This window comes from Manacus vitellinus, unplaced genomic scaffold (assembly GCF_001715985.3).
Source record: "Manacus vitellinus isolate BGI_N305 unplaced genomic scaffold, ASM171598v3 scaffold_96_pilon, whole genome shotgun sequence".
In the NCBI taxonomy this organism is placed as follows: domain Eukaryota; kingdom Metazoa; phylum Chordata; class Aves; order Passeriformes; family Pipridae; genus Manacus; species Manacus vitellinus.
This window is the reverse complement of record NW_021940901.1, coordinates 1063642-1079696: the sequence shown is the minus strand read 5'-3', so window position 1 is coordinate 1079696 and position 16055 is coordinate 1063642. Positions and strand designations below refer to the sequence as shown.

Here is a 16055-nt window from a genome sequence, read left to right as displayed (position 1 = left end):
CCCCACTTTGAGTCTGGTGTGTTTTGTCTGGAAAAACCCATCTCACATTAGGTTGAGATGTGGGAGGGGGAATGGAGCTAGGGGATTGGATTTTGAGGCTATCTCAAACCATGACACTTATATATATGCATTTTTAAAACTGGACCCCACAAATGACTCACAAGAAAACAGAGGGCACCACAATCACAATTCATTGACCTCCTGAAGAATAAGCTTAACAATAATAATATGCCAATGATAATTATGGAAAAGCTTATTGTTCTTCTAAATAGTAAAACATAATTACCACCTGGATAGATTCAACAAAAATAATTTTCTTAGATTTCACATCATGATAGTTATGCCAGAGTAGCACAGATCAAGAGAAACATCACCTGTTTGTCAATGGCTGCTTCAAGTTCAGGATAGCCTGCTTTATCAAGCTGGATATCTGGAAACAGGTCTTCAATTAGACTCAGGAATAAAGGTTCATCTTCATCAATCTAGTGAAAATCAGGGGAAACAAAAAGCCACACAGATTAAAACCTATTTTATTTATTCTATCATCTTTAAAAAAACAAACCATAGTTCCTGCAGATCTAAAGAAATATTTGAGAAGACAAGGAACTACTATGGTAATCCTCTAGGTGCTAAACACTAGCAGGACACAGCAGAAAGAGATCTCACGATGCTTCCATTAATCAAAATAAATCATCAACATACAGACTGAATTTCTTAAGTAGATTTTAGCAATAATATTATTTGTCCAAGATATTTAAAAAAAAGATGAAGTATCACAACAAAAGAGGGGTTTTTTAGCTATTTAGATGGGTGAGTTGGTACTCATTACTGTGAATAACAGATTATTTCAAAAGCATTACTAAATACTTAAGGTCAACGTTTCTAAACTTACTACACAGACATATATTTTGTCACTTATTTCTAAAGGTAGCAGGGGAAATACGGGAAAAAAATTCTGAACAATTCAAAGTTTAACCCAGGTAGGAAGCCAAGAAACACACAGCCCCTCTCTCACTTCCTCCTCAGCCCCATACAGGGTACTATGAACAAAATTATCTCTATCCCAGCCAAAATGTTCTATTCAGAGAACAAAACATTTCCAAGCTAGTTTCAGTGTAAAGGTCACATCCAATCTTCTAGTGATCACATAACTCCAAAGTGCAGTATAAGTAATTTATCAGGCCCTCAGAACTTACTAGTTTAGACAGGTTCATATCTCTCAGCACACGCATGACAATGGTTGATTCAGTATCTGTGGGATTTGCTCTTTTTGCTGCTCCTAATGTCCGTAGCACAGACAATATATTCCGCAAGCCAAAATCATAATGCACCTAGAAGATATGTGAAGTTTGGGAAAATTTTCTCCAAGTTAATAGGGATGAAACAATTCTTATTTACTATTTAAGATATAGACATGTATGAGAAGTGGCACATGTGGTTCAGATGCCTCCAAACATCCAACAACTAGACTTTGGCTGTATTACTATGGGTGACTTCACTCTCCAACTCTTCTACCATCTCCTAAACTGTAATGTGTGACAGAAAAAAGAAATGCAATCATGAGAACTATCAAGAAATACTCCATCAGTATTATTTTGAATTTTCTGTGGCCCTTGGAAACTGACTTTGAGAAACATCTAAACAAGCACAGGGAACACAAGCACAGGAAACACAAACCAAATGCCTCTCAATCCACTCTGTAGGGCCAACTAGTACATAAGCCCTTTATTTGTCTCAATCATTACCATTCATTAAAGCTAAATCTTAAAAATAAGCAGTGTTCTGAATGACAGTCCCGTTCTTGTACTGACAAACCTGTGGCAGCAGTTAATCTCCAGGACAGCAGAGGGTTGCATTACTAAACTGCAAGTGTCATTTAGCTTACTTAGTGAACATGAACTTTTCCATTTTCTTCATATGAATACTTTGTGATATCATATCTAGTTTTTCCCTAAAATAACTTTTTCCCATATGAACATAAACACCTGCTTTGACAGTTGTTCTTCACACAGCTTGTACAGTGTAAAGAATTTCCTTGCCAGTACAACATTAGCAATGAAACCACAACTAGCCAATTTAACACGAATTATGATTTGACGGTCAGGAACCATCATAGCCACTGAACGGAAGTTGATCTTCAAGTTTTCAGGAAGTTCTTGCCGTCCAGCATATCCTGGATTCTGGAGAGAAAAATAGGCTTTGAAGTTGATTGCACCTTGCACAAATAGAAGGATCAACAAAGTAACGTGTAATATGGTTAGATAAAACCAGGGTTTTGGCTTTAAATCACATGTAAAAATGAATTTCCATGTAGATTTATCATATCTCTCCAGAATTTTTGCCTCTTTTACATCTATAAGATATGAAAAATTTTCCCCCTAAACACTTCAAATCTGAGTTTGTCTTAAAGGTCCTATTTTTACTGGCTACTTCTACCTATATCTCTATGGAGATTTTTCTGTATTTATAGCAAAAAACATACTTCGGGAACAAGAACTTGGCATGCAGAAGCAATCTGAAACTAAGATATAACTTGTATTTATAGTGCTGACTGCATTTTTTAATTGCATGTGCTTGATGTTATTGAAACAAGACCCTGTAAACTGTCGTTGCAGTAATGCTCAACATTCTTAAACAGTCAATGAGTTAGTTCTAAGAACTGACTGAGATAAGAATTAGCAAGTACATTAAACATGCCAGGTTAGACTTCACTATTGTACAATCATCACAGGCATATTAGAAACTTACTGAATACCTACCATAGTAAGAAAGATCCCAAATTCTGGGTTCATTTCCACGTTGTCTCCATCAGTAAAAATAAATCTTTTTTTGCGTTCTTTCTTACACCTCAGCACAATTGCTATTTGCTGTGCAGCTACTGATAGCACTGGTAAATCAATACGATTGAATTCATCAAAGCAACCCCAGGAGCCAGACTGAGCAAGACCTTCAAAGAGAAAAGTAACTAATCATATGACCATTACGGTGTTAACCCTTTTTTTGGTGCAATTCACAAGCCAAAAAATCAGGTTAACCTATCTCAGGAAAAAAAAAAGGGTCTATTTTTGAGGGTTAGGAAAGCAACAAAGAGAAGAGTTTTAATTCTTTTTCAAGTAAGAATTCACAAAGTTCCAAAAGTAAGATTGTATAGGATACTACATCCTTTGATTTCTGCTCCTTTTCTCAGTATCTTGAATGTTTTCCTGTTCCTCTTTACCCCAGAAAAAAAATTCTGCAGTGATTCTATGAAAATAAAGTGTATTGTCAATAGTTTATTGCACATATTAAAACGCACAATACAGCTGCTTTCATCAGAAAAGAAGTTAGGGGTCAGCCTGTGCCAAAACTGCATTCTTCCTTAGCTATTTTGGGGAAAATGAAACAAACAAAAAAAATCACCAATACAGACACTTGCAACTACACAGTATTCAAGAACATCCACTTGATCTCTAATTTGACATCTGCCATGACTGACAGGTGCCTAAGAAAAAGATGTCATCTGCACCTAACACACATAGCACTATTCATGCATTTCCTTCTACTGATAGGAACTTTGACATTTGAAGGAGCAGAAATACTGAAACTGAAATTCAAAACATTCTACCAGTTCAGCAATAAATTTCACAGCTTTTTCTTTTCCTCACTGATTATTTTAAGTGACTTTATATATCTTTTCATAAACTGTTTTATGTTTTCAGACATTTCTATTTCTTGGAGATTGTGTTGCAACTGTATTTTATATTCATAACAAGATATTAGTTATTTGCATTTATTAAAAGGCTGGAAGCATCTGCTGGTTATGTGTTGATAAAGATATTCTAGCATTTTTAACTTTCACATAGTTCATAAAATCATATAATCACAGAATACTCTGAGTTACAAAGGACTCACGAGTATCAACAAGTCAGATTCCTGAGTTCACACAGGGCTACCTAAAAGTTAAACCATATATCTAAGATTGTTGTCCAAACTTTATTTGAATACCGACAAGCTTGAGACCCTGACTACTTCCTTGGTGAGTTTATTCCAGTGCTTGACCACACTCTCAGTGAATATCCTAGTATCTAATCTGAACTTCATCCAATGCAGCTTCAAGACATTCCCCCATGTCCTATTACCAGACACAGATCAGCATCTCCTTCAGCAATCAGGGCACCCCTCGGTCTCCTTTTCTTAAAGCTAAACAAACACAGTATATTCAGCTGTTCCTCTTAAGTCATACCCTCCAGTTCTTTCACCATCTTTGTTGCTCACATTTGAAGATATTCTAGTATTTTTACATGTTCTCACATTGTGGGCCACTAAACTGCAAAGAGTACTTGAGGTGAGGCCACTCCAAAGCTCAGAATAGTGGAACAATCACTTCCTTTGACCAGTTAGTTATACAGCACAATCTGGGATACAGTTGACTCCTACCTTTGAAAATCCTCCCAAGTCCTCGGAAATCCATCTGATCTGAACAGTTGAAGACCACTACATATTTTCCAAGGCAACGTCCCATATCTTTGATGGTTTCAGTTTTTCCAGTTCCTGCAGGTCCCACAGGTGCTCCACCCATGTTCATGCCCAAAGCTTGAGCCAAAGTGATGTAACATCTAAAAGGCAACAATCAATCATCACTTAATGGGCTGCCATGCACAGTTTTCTGTATAGTACCAGTGGAACTTACTCAAGTAAGGTCTAATTTAAGGAGAAAAGGAAAGTGATGAAATTACACGCCTTTAATTACAAATTAAACCAGTAAGGAGGAAAATCCTTCACTCAGTCTCTGATGCAGGGAATATTAAGGTTCACCTTGTTATACATAAAGTGAAAGAATAGATAAACCTCTATAATCGGCAAACTGAAATATTTCAAGAAGGGAAGAAAGCAGATACAGAGAAGCTGCCTAATCTTAGTTTGGTTAGCTTGGTTCATTAATCACTTTATCTGAAGTAGTTATGAACTACATTATACTATAGAATACAATAATGAAAGACAGCTAACCTTTGCTTTGTCATCCATCTTTAAAATTGGACCAAACAGTGCATCCCATTTTCATAAATGAAACATGCCTACGCAGTGCAGTAAACACCTGCTAATAATTATATCTCAAGACAAGCTCTAGAATTTTCTGTACGGAATAGTAAAAAAAAACCAAACAAAACAGGACAAAACAAAAGAAAAAACCCACCCAATGCCCTTATTTTGCCAATGCTAACTTATAAAGCATTCTTAGTGTTATTCAAGTCAGGTAGGTTGACCTCCCTGATAATATGGCTGCAATTCTTTCAACATCCTTTCAGATCAAAGATCTCTGATCTATTACAGCTGAATAAAAATGTTTTTCCTGTCTGTTTTTCATGTTTTCCTTAGCTTGCCCGTAAACACCTACTTTTCTGCTGTATCTTTCTCTGCATATTGTATCTGTTGGATATACCTGATCCTCCAATATACTATCCTCACATACATAGGAATCAAGGTCACATACTTCATGTACGTGGGAATCATGCAATTATGTGTCAGAAATTAAGCTGGATATTATTCATATTGTAAGGTACAGAAACAAAAATACTGAAGTATTCCATGTAAAATTATTGACTTTGGCAAGATCGTGAAGGACAAACTCTGCAGAGATCAATTTTGCATTCAACAGGAATTACTAAATTGCTCTTGTAAAAGCCTAGGTTTGTCAGTAAAGGAAAAAGGAATAAAATTAGTCTTTTTCACCTGTCTGTAAGAGGCGTTATGACAAGCCTGTCAGTACAGCCCAAGAATTCATTCTGGTACGTGAAATTCACATCAGTGATCTTAATCAGCATTTTATCAGAGTCTTCTTTAAAATAAAATCTACACTGTTTCAGCCACTCAAAGTCCGTAGGGCTCTTGACACGCATGCAACACTAAGAAAAGAGGGAAAACAAGCCTGCAGCATTTATGGTTAACATTTATTTTTACATTTATATTACGTCATTTAAGTTGCATTGCAAAGGCGGCACTGCAATCACAATGACACACATAGTCAGACACAGAGAACAGCTATAACACAAGAATAGTGGAGACCCTATCTTTTTACCACAAAAATTGCTAATGTGTCATTGCTGAAGCCCATACGAAGGCAAAGGAACTTTAGGCTTTAGACGAATGTGTCAAAATTCTGAATACAAATACATAAGCCTCAAACAAGAGTCATTACAATCAGTTTAACATGAAAATTGTCATTCCTTTTAGTCATCTCTACCACTTTAGTTTTACATGAGTAGAAGGCACGTAATGTGATACTTGATTTTAAAAACTGCCATAAGAATTGTATAAAACCACGTGCAAATTGGAAAAAAGGTACTCCAAGGCAGTGTCATGGTGCATATACTATTTAAGAAATTCAGAGCTGGGAATAACTCACAGCTGATAAACTGAACATTAAAACAGGATTAAAAAAAATGTTCTGCATGTTTTTCCTAAAAATTATACTTCACATAAAATGATTATAACTAGAAACAAATGATTCTACAATGCAAAGATTGGTGCCTGCCTATAAGCAATGGGTCAAAACTCAGTAATGCTTTTCTCAGCCTAGTTTTAGAATCAGGTCTAGGGGTTTGTATAGGTAAAAGGGCATGCCAGCTTTGAGTTTGATTAAGCTAAATGTTTTCATTTTCCTAATTTTAGCATCCTGTGTCTGCATGAGAAGGTGTGAAGTGAATAAATAAATCCCTAAGTACTAATTAGATATGCTACTGAAACTAGAAGAGAGGAGATAGCAGCTTCAACCAACTTCAAACTTTTCCCTGCACTATAATTTTATATTCACTTTATTTACTCATGGACACTCACAATGCAGTTCAGAGAAAGGGCAATTACTTGTAACTAAATGTGTGAGGAAACAGAAGTCCCTAACTGATCATGCAACAGAGGTGTCTAACTTAAGTGGATCAACATGAAACATTATAAAATTCTGCTACTGTGTGAGGGAGGGGAAAACCCACTGAATTATTTAAAAGGAAACTAAGACATGGTTTGAAGCAATATCAGCATTTTTATAATATTCCAGGTCACATAATCATTACAGTCTTGAAATTAAATCTTTATCTTATGAGGCAGGAGTTCATAGGTATCCTAATATTTTCTTGTTATCATTTCACATTATTTTATGTGGAAAACCCCTCATAACTCATTGCAAAGCTTTTAATACTTACAAGACCATCAAAAATGTCCCTCTGATGCACATGAATAGTGATTAATGTCTCATATTTAATTCGTTCAACTGGACTAAGGTCTTTTGTTGTCATGTCTATCAGCATGTTTAGAAGATCCAGGAAAAATTGGTTTGTCTTTTGCATAACTTTTTTATCATGCTTGGCATTAGTCAAAGCTTCTTCTGAGTCTCTTGTCCAAATCATTTGGATCCCCAACAACCCAACCTTAGAAAACATAAAAGTATATGCTTCATAATCTTTTCTCTTTCACCTAAAATGTACATTCACAGACACAGATAAATTAAAGAAATGGTTCTCCTACTATTTGTATAAAATTATTTTTCATGTATCCATACAGAGGTCATTCAACCTATGCATTTGTTTTGTGCATCCCAACTCCCTTCATAAACACATAGTGAAGTCCACACTTCAGTCTTGTAAATACTGACTCTGTGGTGCATTGTTGATACAACTGTTCAATATAATTTACACCATATATATAAATACTTATACATAATGCAAATAATTATATAATTAATTATAATGATGTATAATTAATATACCGTATGTAATAATTAACCAGTGAATAATTAATGCTTCAAATTAAAAATTTTTTTCAGTAATTCACAAACTCTTTATTCCATCTCCAACAACATTCCTGATCATGAGGGAAGAAGCTTCTCCTAAGAAAATTATTTTCCCTCAACATTACTCTCATTTTCAAATTTTAGCAATATATAGTGTTAGCCTGAATACATGAACAATCATAAAAGGTTACTACTTTTCCTTCAATAGTCAAGTATTAAGTTTATAAAGAAATAGTGTTAACTTTATTACATTAATTTATTGCCTTCAGTATTACCTTTAAACAAGAGCTCCAGGGTAAATTTTCTTCTTTTGGTTTCACATATGAAAGTGAAGTGTAACTTAAAGACTGAGGTGATTAAGATAAATTTAAATGTCAGTTTTGTATTTATAACACTGGCCACAATTTTGATTGCAAAGACAAGAAAAAATGTGATATACATATCTGTGAATAATTCTTCATTAACTTAACAATGATATTACCTGGGCCGGGTAAGTAGAAAGAAATTCAGTAATCTGGAAACTTGTTTCCTGAATGTCCATAGCTGCCTGGCGAATAACATGATGCAGTGAAAGCTGGGATTCCTTCAACAGAGAACTGAGCCAAACTTCCACATTTCCTTCAGCCATTACAGGTCTAGTCAGCTCTACAGTCTCACCCTCTTGTGAACTAATCGACAATATACGATCATATATCTAATAAAAGCAAAGCAAAAGCATTTTGTGTTTATAGATGAATTGTTTATCTTTACAATAAATGCTGCATTTTTCTGCAATCACTTCATTAAACTTATTTAGGTAGCTATTAAATTATGCCAATTTCATGTTCAGTGATATGTAAAAACAATTAAATCATTACTTTTGTTATGCAGAAAGGCTTTAAATAAAACACTGTCAACTGAACAAGGAGACAACCCCCAATATGTTGACAAGTTCTGCATTTCACTTAAGTTTCAATGGCAATTCTGCGCAATTTGCTCTAAGATAACCCTGCTTGAGCAGGGGAGTTGGACCAGATGTCCCGCTGTGGTCCCTTCCAACCTTACCCATTCTGTGATTCTGTGACAAAGTCACAATATAGGAAACCTTCCCCCATTACTGGTGGGTTAATATCCTAACAAAATTTACAGTCTTAGAACAAAAAATAATGGAAACACAAAAGTTAAGGAACACAGGCAATTAAAGGAATTTCAAAAGCAGGGGATGTAATTTCTAAGAAAATGTATACATAGAAAGGGAAAAAAATGTTGCTATCTGTTCTTGTAAAGGGTATAAGAAAAGTGTTCTTCAAACACTGTCTGAAGACATACTAAGGACAACTCAGAAACAGGTGAGACTCTAGACACACTTCTAACAATGAGAATTGAATGGAAGATTACAAATACAGGCAAAGTAAAGACACAAATATGCTCATAAAGAATCAGCAGTTTATCTGAGAGGATGTCAGCCTACATCAAGCCACAGAAAACGGTTCAGTACATGGGTGTTTTTCTTCTGAAACCGAAGCACTGGTGCAAATTTTTGCTTTGCTATTCTGTTTAAAATTTTACGATTACATAAACAAGGATATGAAACTAAATCTTAAATGAAGAAAGTCTACTTATCAAATAGTTGACGAACATGGTATAACAGTTGAATGCCTTATGCACCCAAGTAGCTTTCTTGTGTAACAAGTATCACACACTGTTAGTGTGAAGGAACGTAATGCTGAGGTATGGGCAGTACATACCTTTTCATGGAACCTGACAGTTTTGATGTTGTCAAAGATGTTCAGCAGATGTGCCTGTATATTATGAGAGTCTGATGCCTGGCCAAGAATTTCTAAGAGAGCAGGATCTGACACAAAGAAGAATCGTGGAAATAGAAGGCGCTTTTTCTCCAGGTACCTACATTTTTTAAAAAATATGGTGAAGCCAGGAGTAGACTGTAAGTGGATTAGGTTAATTTATACATCCTTTTCTCTTTGAAAGTGGTATTTTTCACATTTTATCATTCCAATTTTTAGCTGTGGCAATGACAATTTTTATCCAACACACCTTCATGTTAAGCATCTACATTAAAGTTACTCTTAGCACCAGAAATCATTTCACAGAAACCTTGTATTATTTGCTATAATCTAAACACCAGCAAAAAGAAACTAAATAAAAATAAAACGTTTTTACAAGAAGTCTGTTACTCGCCATTTAGAACCCTCATGCTAAATTTCTCCCATATTTGTGAAAGATTTGAATAGAACGTACAGATCTAGAGCGCCTTCTGGATTGAAACTAGGCTGGAAAAGCTTTGGTTTCAACAGAGAGAGACAGTGAGTGGCAGCTTAGTCACAAATCAAAGACTTATCGGTGAGCTGCTAGCAATTTCTCTGGAGGTGTTGTATCATTCTGCTAACTTGTTTGCTCAGTTCAACTGAATTCATAGTAGAATAAGAATATGATCTTTGCACAGTTCATGGCACAGTACTTGAGCAATTGCTCTTTCCCTAGCTACACAGTGCACAACCATCTGGCCAAGACTGGTCTTGTAATAATCTTACCCTGTAAGTGATTTCTGACAGATTTCAAGTTGTTCCAGTAAATGTGGTAATAACTGTCCCAAGATTTCATCTCCAACACAGCACTGAACAACATTGGGTGTTTCATGAGCTCGGGTCATGATCCTTACCCAGGATTTATCAATGTTAGAGAAACGCTTTGCTTCCTGTTGAAACATGACAATGAATGTAGAATGGAAGAGATGGATGAAGGAAAAGAGGGAAAAGACACTTGCTTACAGAATTGGCACCCAGTAATCTCACCAGTAATCTTCTCACTAATAATCATGTGTCTTCCTGAAAGTTTTCACCTTAGAAAACCACAATTCTTTCTGCTTACACAATTCTTTCTGCTTAGTTCATACGTGGCTGTTGAGCCAGCTACCTACTTTCTCTTACAATCATTTTTAGAGCAAAAGACCAAAAACTCATTAGGTTTGAACTGAATGCTTCAAATATTAAGGTTTTTTTCTAAAAATTAAAGTTAATTTTTAATTTGAAATGCTACATAGGAAAGTTTAAGATAAGGATTCCTAGGTACTACTAGGCTACGGGTAGGTACACTAAGCTAGCCTATGTAGGCTAGGCTACTACTGGATACAACATCTGAATACATATTGGTTAACAGTTTTACAATCTAGAAGTAAAAAGATCAAGTAGTTCACACAATTTTATTATTCTTTCTAACACAGTACCTTCCATTGGCATTGCTTACCTAATTTCTTAGCAAGGATATTTTTGTTAAGTAGCAAAAAATGAAGTTTATGTTACTGCATCAATTATGACATCACAGTTAAATTTTATTCTTAAAATGTAGATAAACAAACTGAAAAAAAAGCATGTCTACAAACCTTTGGAAGCTGCTTTGCTATGTCACCACCAACAAAAACAGCTTCTAAATAAATCCACAAGTTCTGCACAGTCAGCCAGTTCTCAATGATATCTGTTGTGCTGGAAAGATAGTGCACCCATTTCTGAATCTGTGTCTTAAAGGGTGTGTTGTATCTACCAAAAAAAAAAAAAACAAAAAAAAAACGCCTTGCTTAATTTCAAGAAGAAAACAAGATTTGTGAAAACCAGTATATTACTTGCAAGGATAAGGAATAATTTTGCTGGTTATATATTTTTCAAGTGAAAGTATATACTCAATTCAGCTAGTTATCCACTCTAAATCAAACCAGCTCCAACTTGCTGCTTTGTACACATGGTGCATAGCACAGCTCTGATCCAACAGAAGCTGAATAGCAGCAAGATTACAATTTCACTCTAAGGTAAAGCGGTTTCAAAAAGGGACTATGCAACATCTTTAAAGCTGCAAGTCCCAGAGTTTCTGAACTCTCCTGAATCCTTGCTTTTGAACATCTGCCTGATGATCAGGTTCTGCATTCCTTATTTTACCTGTGTGCTCTGGCGTGCGAAACCAGACAAACTGAAGTTCACTTTAACTGGGATTTTCAGCACCTTTGGCATGAGTCAATGACCTATCACAGGGACAGAGTAGCAGTGCCTGTAATGCCCATGGTACGCATGCCACAACCAGGTAGTGTTCTCCCTTATATCCCCACTTTCTTGCATCAATGAAAACTGTCCATTTGTTTACTCAGGAAGCCTGAACTGCACCCATATGCTTTGAAAAGAACTTATTGGAGGGATACACACAATAAAAACTAGCCCATGAACAGTCCAAGGACAAGCAAGTTCTCAGGTTTTATTTAAACATTTATTTTCTTTCTCCTCTGTGACAGATTTGTTCAATAAAACAAATATTTTGCTAATATTTTAATCTCTTCCCTCATTCCTCCCCTCCCTTTCCTGTTACCTGTTATTCATGAGAGAACCAAGAATCATCAAGCTGTCCTCCATGGTAGTAATTGTTTCTGATGTGCTGTCACCTCTTAAAAGAAGTTCCCCATGGGTTTTAAAGTTTGCGAAGATAAATGTTTTGTTATCCCATTCAGCTATCACTTGTTTCAACTTCTGCTCAATGTCTCTCTCCTTCACAGCACTTATGCAGATATCCTTTTAAATAGATAGGATGTCAAAACAAGCTATGAATGCTTCAAGTCTCTGGTATACAAATCTAACACTTGTTTCCATTAACCCTAGGTAAGGCTGATTAGCAATTATTTACAAAGTGGAAAGATCTACAGATAAACTAACACCATAGCTAATAATCTGTATCCCATATCACGATATATGGGATATCCCAACTTCAGGGGGAATAAAAGAATAACATAGTGATTACTTTTCATATCTTTAATGTTGCAAAGTAAGGTACCCTTGCAATTTAACTCCCAGTTAATGATTTGAAGTTGCACGATTTGAAAAAAAGAAGTTGACACCACAATATATTTGTGTTGTTATTTTATACAAAAAGTTAAATTGATAGTCCATTTCTCTCTTCTTTCTTTAGAAATATTTTGTTTTCCTTCTCGCTACTATTACTCCTATACTATTCGAGCAGATTGTTTTATTTCATGCATCCATTTTTCTTCCTTCACAATACCTCTATTTCCTCTTTAAATCTTAATAGTGGAGCTTCCATTATATCCCTCAGTTTGAATGTTTCACTTTCCACATCAAATCTGTGTTCAGTGAGATCTGTAATCTGCTTCCAGTGCCGAGGCATCATCGCTTTATTTGACATACGCTCAAGCAATGGGCAACATTCACTGAAGTCCTCAATGGTCTTCTTTAGATCAAAAAAGGCCTGCCATTCCTTCACGGCACGAGGAAGCTTACAGCACCTATGAAGAGGTAATGCAAGCTTTTTCAAAAAGTTTCAAATATTCTTTCTTTAAAACCAAGAGTATATGGTTTTAACAGCAGAACACGTACCTTCCAAATTCAGGTTACTTGTAGTTAGAAACTTCCATATGTGATTCCGCATGTGAGAAAATCTTTTTCCAGTCTATTTCAATGACTAATAGTTGGGCAGGCACCTACAGACTCCTCTTAAAGAGTGTAGTTGCCTAATTCTAATATACTCTGTTCAAGAAATCTTCAAAATCATCTGATTCAATCTTTTTAGCAGGCTCATGACACGCACTGCTCGGTGTTCTAGAAAAACTCTTACCCTCAGTACATGCAGTTTAATTCCTTTAATTATTTGATTTCTGGTTTGATGAAAAGTTCAACTTTTATGCATGCAATAAATTCCATTTACTCTGAGTAAATACATACTCAGATATGATTATTGGTGCTAACCAATTATAATCATATTTAAGAAATAACAAAAGAACTTTAGGTAACTTTACCACTGCAGAAGTTTCTCACCTCTTCTGAAACTCCAGAAGTTCACTGTTAATTTTTTCAAGGTCTAATTCTGACCAAAGAATATCATAGTAGCCACTAATTGTGTCAATGACACTGTTATATAGTTTATAGAGTTTCTGTAACATATTCAGTTGCTTCTGTATTTCAAGCAGTTGAGGATACTGAGTAACTGGCAAACCAAAAAGATCTTCCCCACCTGTACAAGTAATATATTTCCGAAAAAGATTATCAAAACGATTCTAAGAAAGAAAAAGAAAAAAAGATTAAATTAAATAAAATTAAATAACTAAGGATTCAAGATCTGGCATTATGCAGGAACTGCATTAGAGACTAAAATCTAGGAAATAATAGAAAGATATACAGAGATAATAACAGCTTACACTGTCAACAGTTTTGTCAACAATTTTCATAAGAAAAGTAACTTTTAGCTAGCTTGGAGGCACATCTTTAGAAGTTGACAGGAAAGCCACTTACTTCATGTGACACAGTGACAGAACAATAAATGCTAAGATTGAACTTGAAAGAGGTAGAGCATGACATGCAAAGCAAAGAAAGATGGATACAGCAAATTCTACCTCTGCATGTATGCTGTGCAAATCTTTTATTGAAGAGCTGAACTAAGAATTATTGCCATTAAAGCAGCAAACAGAAACATATTTGAATTGATATTTCAATTGCAATATAGTTCAGGGAACATAGTAGGAAGTCAAATGAATAGCACTATGGGAAAAGGAAAAGCGGTGGAAATCATCATTACAGGAATAGATATTAATCACAGTTCAAAAAAACACTTCAACAGGGAAAATTGTCAGTTTAAATGGAAACATTTAATTCTATTGGAAAGAAAAAAAAAAACAAACCCTCCCCCCCAAAAAAACCAAAACACAATAATGAACACAAGAATAGCCTATAGTCAAATACACTAAACTTGAGAGTAGGCTTTCATCACGATATTTGAATCTAGTAATCATTATCTATGCAGCCTTTCTCTTAACTCCTATAAAAACAGCATTCTTTGCAAAAGCATAGAAAAATTCCAACGTAGCTTTCATTAGTTAAAACAGACTTTGCCAAATCAGTAACCCTATGTATCAATGACAATTAGTTCAACTACTGTGATTCATTCTCAGACCCTTTAGATGTTAGTTTACTTGTAATAAATTATGTCTTAGAAGTAACAATACCTGAAACATAGTAAGCCTGTCACTGGCTTCCCGAGGCTTTAAACCAACGACCAATGGTCCATTCTAAGAAAAAAAAAAAATTTCCACCTTGCATCAGACAACAACTGAACCAAGAGATCACAGTTTCCTACTAGAACAATCACTTGCTCTAAAAACAATTAAAAAACAAACAAACAAACAAAAAAAAACAAACAAAAAAACAAAGAACACAATTGTCTTTCTAATGTAGAAATTGTCATTATAGTGTAAAAGCTGGGCAATCATATCTCCTTTTTCTAGCATTACTTAATAGATGATACAAGACTAGTTCAGCTTCATTTGTTTATATTTTGTACTTATATCTAGCATCAGAAAACCCTTCTCACATTCTAACATAATTTCTCATTAGTTCCAGTTTTCACATTTGCTCATGCTAACTGGTTGTTTATCATATACCTAAAATATATCCATTCTTAATCTCTAAGAAGTGATTATCAGCATTACATACTTCAGTCACATACAAAACAATAACCAAAGCCTGCCCTGCACTGAAATTCAAATACCATATTAGCAAGAATAAACATATTCAACAGTAGAGGCCCATCCCATCAGTAAAATCCAAAATCTTTCCATGCTCCCACTGTTCCTCAAAAACTCCTCTAATACAATAAAATACAAATACTTACCTGATCATAATCTGAATAGAACTGTGCACAGTCTTCAGTAAAAGTCTTCACAGCACTAATAAGCTCTCCTCTGAAGTTTGGTTGCAAAGCAACGAGCTCATTCTGCACTTCGTTTGCACGGATTAGCAGCTTTTTCCAAGTGTAGTGCAAAGTGTCCACCTTTTCTGTCTCTTCCTTGGCAACAAGTAGATCATATTTATTCAACATAGCATAGGATTCCTGTCAGAAGGTTGGATCAAGATACATAAAATGATAAGTTAACTTGATATACATATACGTACGCTAACATTTTAAATTTTTAAGAACGAAGAATGATCTGTTAGAAAATCTGTTCTTTTTTTGCATATCCATTATCACACTCTGGTAAACCAATACCAAACTGGAAGAAACATCAGAATTTTATTATCTCACAACATTGGTTTCCAGCAACATAGGAACACTCCACATACTAAAACCCTTAGTCAAGTTTCACAAAAATACAACTGAAATTCACTTACTGTAAATTAGCACAGGGTAGGGTAGCAATGAACCTGTGGCATAACAGTTTCATTTGAAAAATTTTGTATGAAGTGGAATTATTTCCATTTCTGTTTTCCAGTTTGATCAAACTGCAGTTAAATTGCAACAATAGAAATATAAC

At 35.1% G+C, this 16055-nt stretch overlaps 1 protein-coding gene across 1 annotated transcript in view; it reads right to left on the bottom strand.

The window, feature by feature from the left end:
* DNAH5 (dynein axonemal heavy chain 5) overlaps positions 1 to 16055 on the bottom strand; it is a 114189-nt gene that overhangs the window by 61017 nt on the left and 37117 nt on the right. Inside the window, exons 25-40 of the mRNA XM_018086487.3 lie at positions 15416 to 15634; positions 14751 to 14813; positions 13567 to 13805; positions 12797 to 13037; positions 12110 to 12309; positions 11142 to 11295; positions 10294 to 10457; positions 9490 to 9646; positions 8244 to 8456; positions 7176 to 7400; positions 5710 to 5882; positions 4417 to 4595; positions 2760 to 2947; positions 1986 to 2180; positions 1197 to 1331; positions 375 to 482 (exon numbers count right to left, since the gene is read on the bottom strand). Of these exons, the coding sequence (XP_017941976.3) occupies positions 375 to 482; positions 1197 to 1331; positions 1986 to 2180; positions 2760 to 2947; positions 4417 to 4595; positions 5710 to 5882; positions 7176 to 7400; positions 8244 to 8456; positions 9490 to 9646; positions 10294 to 10457; positions 11142 to 11295; positions 12110 to 12309; positions 12797 to 13037; positions 13567 to 13805; positions 14751 to 14813; positions 15416 to 15634 (2853 nt within the window). The remainder of the gene's footprint in view (positions 1 to 374; positions 483 to 1196; positions 1332 to 1985; positions 2181 to 2759; positions 2948 to 4416; positions 4596 to 5709; positions 5883 to 7175; positions 7401 to 8243; positions 8457 to 9489; positions 9647 to 10293; positions 10458 to 11141; positions 11296 to 12109; positions 12310 to 12796; positions 13038 to 13566; positions 13806 to 14750; positions 14814 to 15415; positions 15635 to 16055) is intronic.